The sequence below is a fragment of the Glycine soja genome, chromosome 3, assembly GCF_004193775.1.
Source record: "Glycine soja cultivar W05 chromosome 3, ASM419377v2, whole genome shotgun sequence".
Taxonomy (NCBI): domain Eukaryota; kingdom Viridiplantae; phylum Streptophyta; class Magnoliopsida; order Fabales; family Fabaceae; genus Glycine; species Glycine soja.
Genome location: NC_041004.1, coordinates 28830026 through 28832740, shown reverse-complemented (window position 1 = coordinate 28832740; position 2715 = coordinate 28830026). Strand labels below are relative to the sequence as shown.

General features: G+C 41.5%; 1 protein-coding gene across 1 annotated transcript; it reads right to left on the bottom strand.

Annotated features, from left to right (window-relative positions):
- Nucleotides 1-601: 601 nt before the first annotated feature.
- On the bottom strand, nucleotides 602-2434 carry LOC114406380 (hydroquinone glucosyltransferase-like). The gene has a single exon (XM_028369074.1). The coding sequence runs from the start codon at nucleotides 2331-2333 to the stop codon at nucleotides 900-902; it is 1434 nt and encodes a 477-aa protein (XP_028224875.1). The 5' UTR covers nucleotides 2334-2434; the 3' UTR covers nucleotides 602-899.
- Nucleotides 2435-2715: the final 281 nt, after the last annotated feature.

Here is a 2715-nt window from a genome sequence, read left to right as displayed (position 1 = left end):
TTACCTCGCACCGATTATGCAAAAAAATCTAAAATAAATATGAAAATTGCAGAAGATACAACAGCAGATAAACTGTATAGCTACATAAAATGAAAGGGAATACTGGGTAGAAGGAGCTAAAATCACTAACAATTAAGAAAGTTGTGTTATACATGTCACAAGCACAGTGGAAGTACATTAATCATTATTGAACGTCATTGAATTGGTGTTGTCACTGAATTGGTGTTGAAATCGGAGAACTAAGAAAGACTGCACAAAATTAGGAATGTCTGAAGAATGAGGTTCAAGTCTCAATTTTATGCCAAGGTAATAATAATATATCCCTCAAAGAATAATGATCCATTCCTAATCTAAAATCATTTGACATTATGGAAGAAAAGGAACTTCATCCCACAGGCTCGAAGCCTAGTCCAAGAGAATTTATTACCCCATAAAACGAAAGAAAGTGATCAGTGATTTGTAGTGACCAAAGTCTAACTATCTAACACAGCCAGAAGCACAATCACCATATAAGCTGCATAATGGAAATGGAAATATAGATGTGACAAATTATTAGATTATTACAAAAACAGAAAATTAGTTCCAAAAGAAACTGTATAAGTATGCAAAATTAATCATATATTCATAGGCAACCCACCAAACACACTAGTATGCAAATCCAATAATGGATGCTCATATTGAAGATAAGACCAACTCAAGCCAACTCTCTATAAAATCCCATATAAGAATGCTTAAGTATAAGCTTAAAATTGCAAATTCTCATGATGACCACATTCTAGATCAGAAAATCACATTTATTACCCACTTGTGCCAAGGTTTCACAAGAGGATTGACAATCATTGCGAAGCAGAATTCAAAAACAAAGATCCTGACAAAATCTTTCTATAAAACATGTTTTCCTATGCCAATTTTTTCCACTTGAGTACTGCCTGAGCAAGGGCCTTCGTAGAAGACCCGTTTTCTTTGATTGCATTAGTGGCAGCCTCTTTCAATTCCGTCATTCTTCGGCGCAATTCGCCCCCTTCTTCCCCACCCATCAGACACTTTATAACCTTAGCGATCTCCCCTCTTTCCACCAAGCCATTTTCATTCACTCTAGGCCACAGTCCCACTTTGAGCCCCTCACAAAGCAGAATTGCGTTCATCCTCTGCTCTGCAAACAGGGGCCACGCGATCAGAGGCACACCCTGCAGCACACTCTCGAGCGTCGAATTCCACCCACAGTGACTCAAGAACCCCCCAACTGACCTGTGACCAAGCACCTGAACCTGGGGTGCCCACAAAGGCACAACCAAGCCCTGCCCCTTGGTCCTCTCCAAGAACCCAGATGGCAAAAACTTCAAAGGGTCAACACCATCATCATTAGCACCACCAAGATAAGCAGCATTAGCCACACTACTTGGTGGCCTCAATACCCACAAAAACCTATGACCACTCAATTCCAAACCCAAAGCCAACTCATCCATCTGTTCCTGTGACAATGTCCCCCCACTCCCAAAACAAACAAACAAAACAGAACAATCTTTCTGTCTATCCAACCATTCAACACACTCCAACCCATTACTACCACCACCACCGCCGAACCCTACCCCACTTTGCACAATTGGTCCAACAGCATACACAGGAGGGTACTTGTATTTCCACCTCCCACCTTTCTCCAATGCCCTTATGACACCACTCTCCATCTCCAAGAAGCTATTCACAAAAACCCCATCAACAAAAAAGAACCTTTTTATCCTTTGCAGCATCATTTTATAAGCCCTGCTAGACCTATCTTGAGCTGGGGAGTAAAGATCCTTACCATGGAAAGGCACGCACCCTTTCATCTCAATAGGGCCATCCAAGTCCCTATACTCACATGATGTCTCCTCATCCAACTTGAGCATGTGGAAGTGCAAGGAAACAGTGGTGGCTGCCAAGGGGAAGTACACATAGGCCAAGAGGTTGAACTCTTTGGCAAAGTCAAGTACCTCAGCAGCAAAAGTGTCAACCACAAGTGCCACAAGAGAGGGTGTGGTGGAAGAGAGGGACTTGAGGGTTTGGTGGATGAGAGGGAGGGAGAGGGTGACTGTGAGTTGGATTTGGGAAACTGTGTCAAGGTCTTGAGGCAGGTCAACTGGGGGGAGGAAAGTGGAGGTGATGTTTTGGGAGGGAAGGGTTTCAAGGATGGATTTTGAGGCACTTGGGGGTGGACCATGTGTGGGGATTATGCATGTGACATGCAAGTGAGGGTGGAGGTTCACTAAGCGCTTGGAGAACTCGAGGATTGGGATCAGGTGGCTGAAGCCTGCGCTGGGAACTACAGCTATGTGAACTGTTTTACTCTCATCCATCGAGAAGTATGAAGTAATAATAGCAGAGGATCAGGAGGAGTACTTTGGCTCTGTGGCTTTTGGAACAGAGAAGGGCAAATGACCAATCTGACCATTACACTTTTTTCTTTTACCCATACAAATTTAATACCATATAAAAAAAATTATAAAACTGATTGATCGTGCTCAATCAATCAATGTGCCATTATATTTTAAATAGTTTGGTCTGTAAATTTTATATTTTAGCAATCTTTGCATTAAAGTTTGCAGATTTAACTTTGGATCAAACTTAAGTTTGCAGATTGAATTCATAAAAGTATCTCAATTTAGATTTGCAAGAAGGATTATGTTTGAATTTCCGTTTAAGATGTGATGCATGAATTCCAAGATAAATCTAAGAATC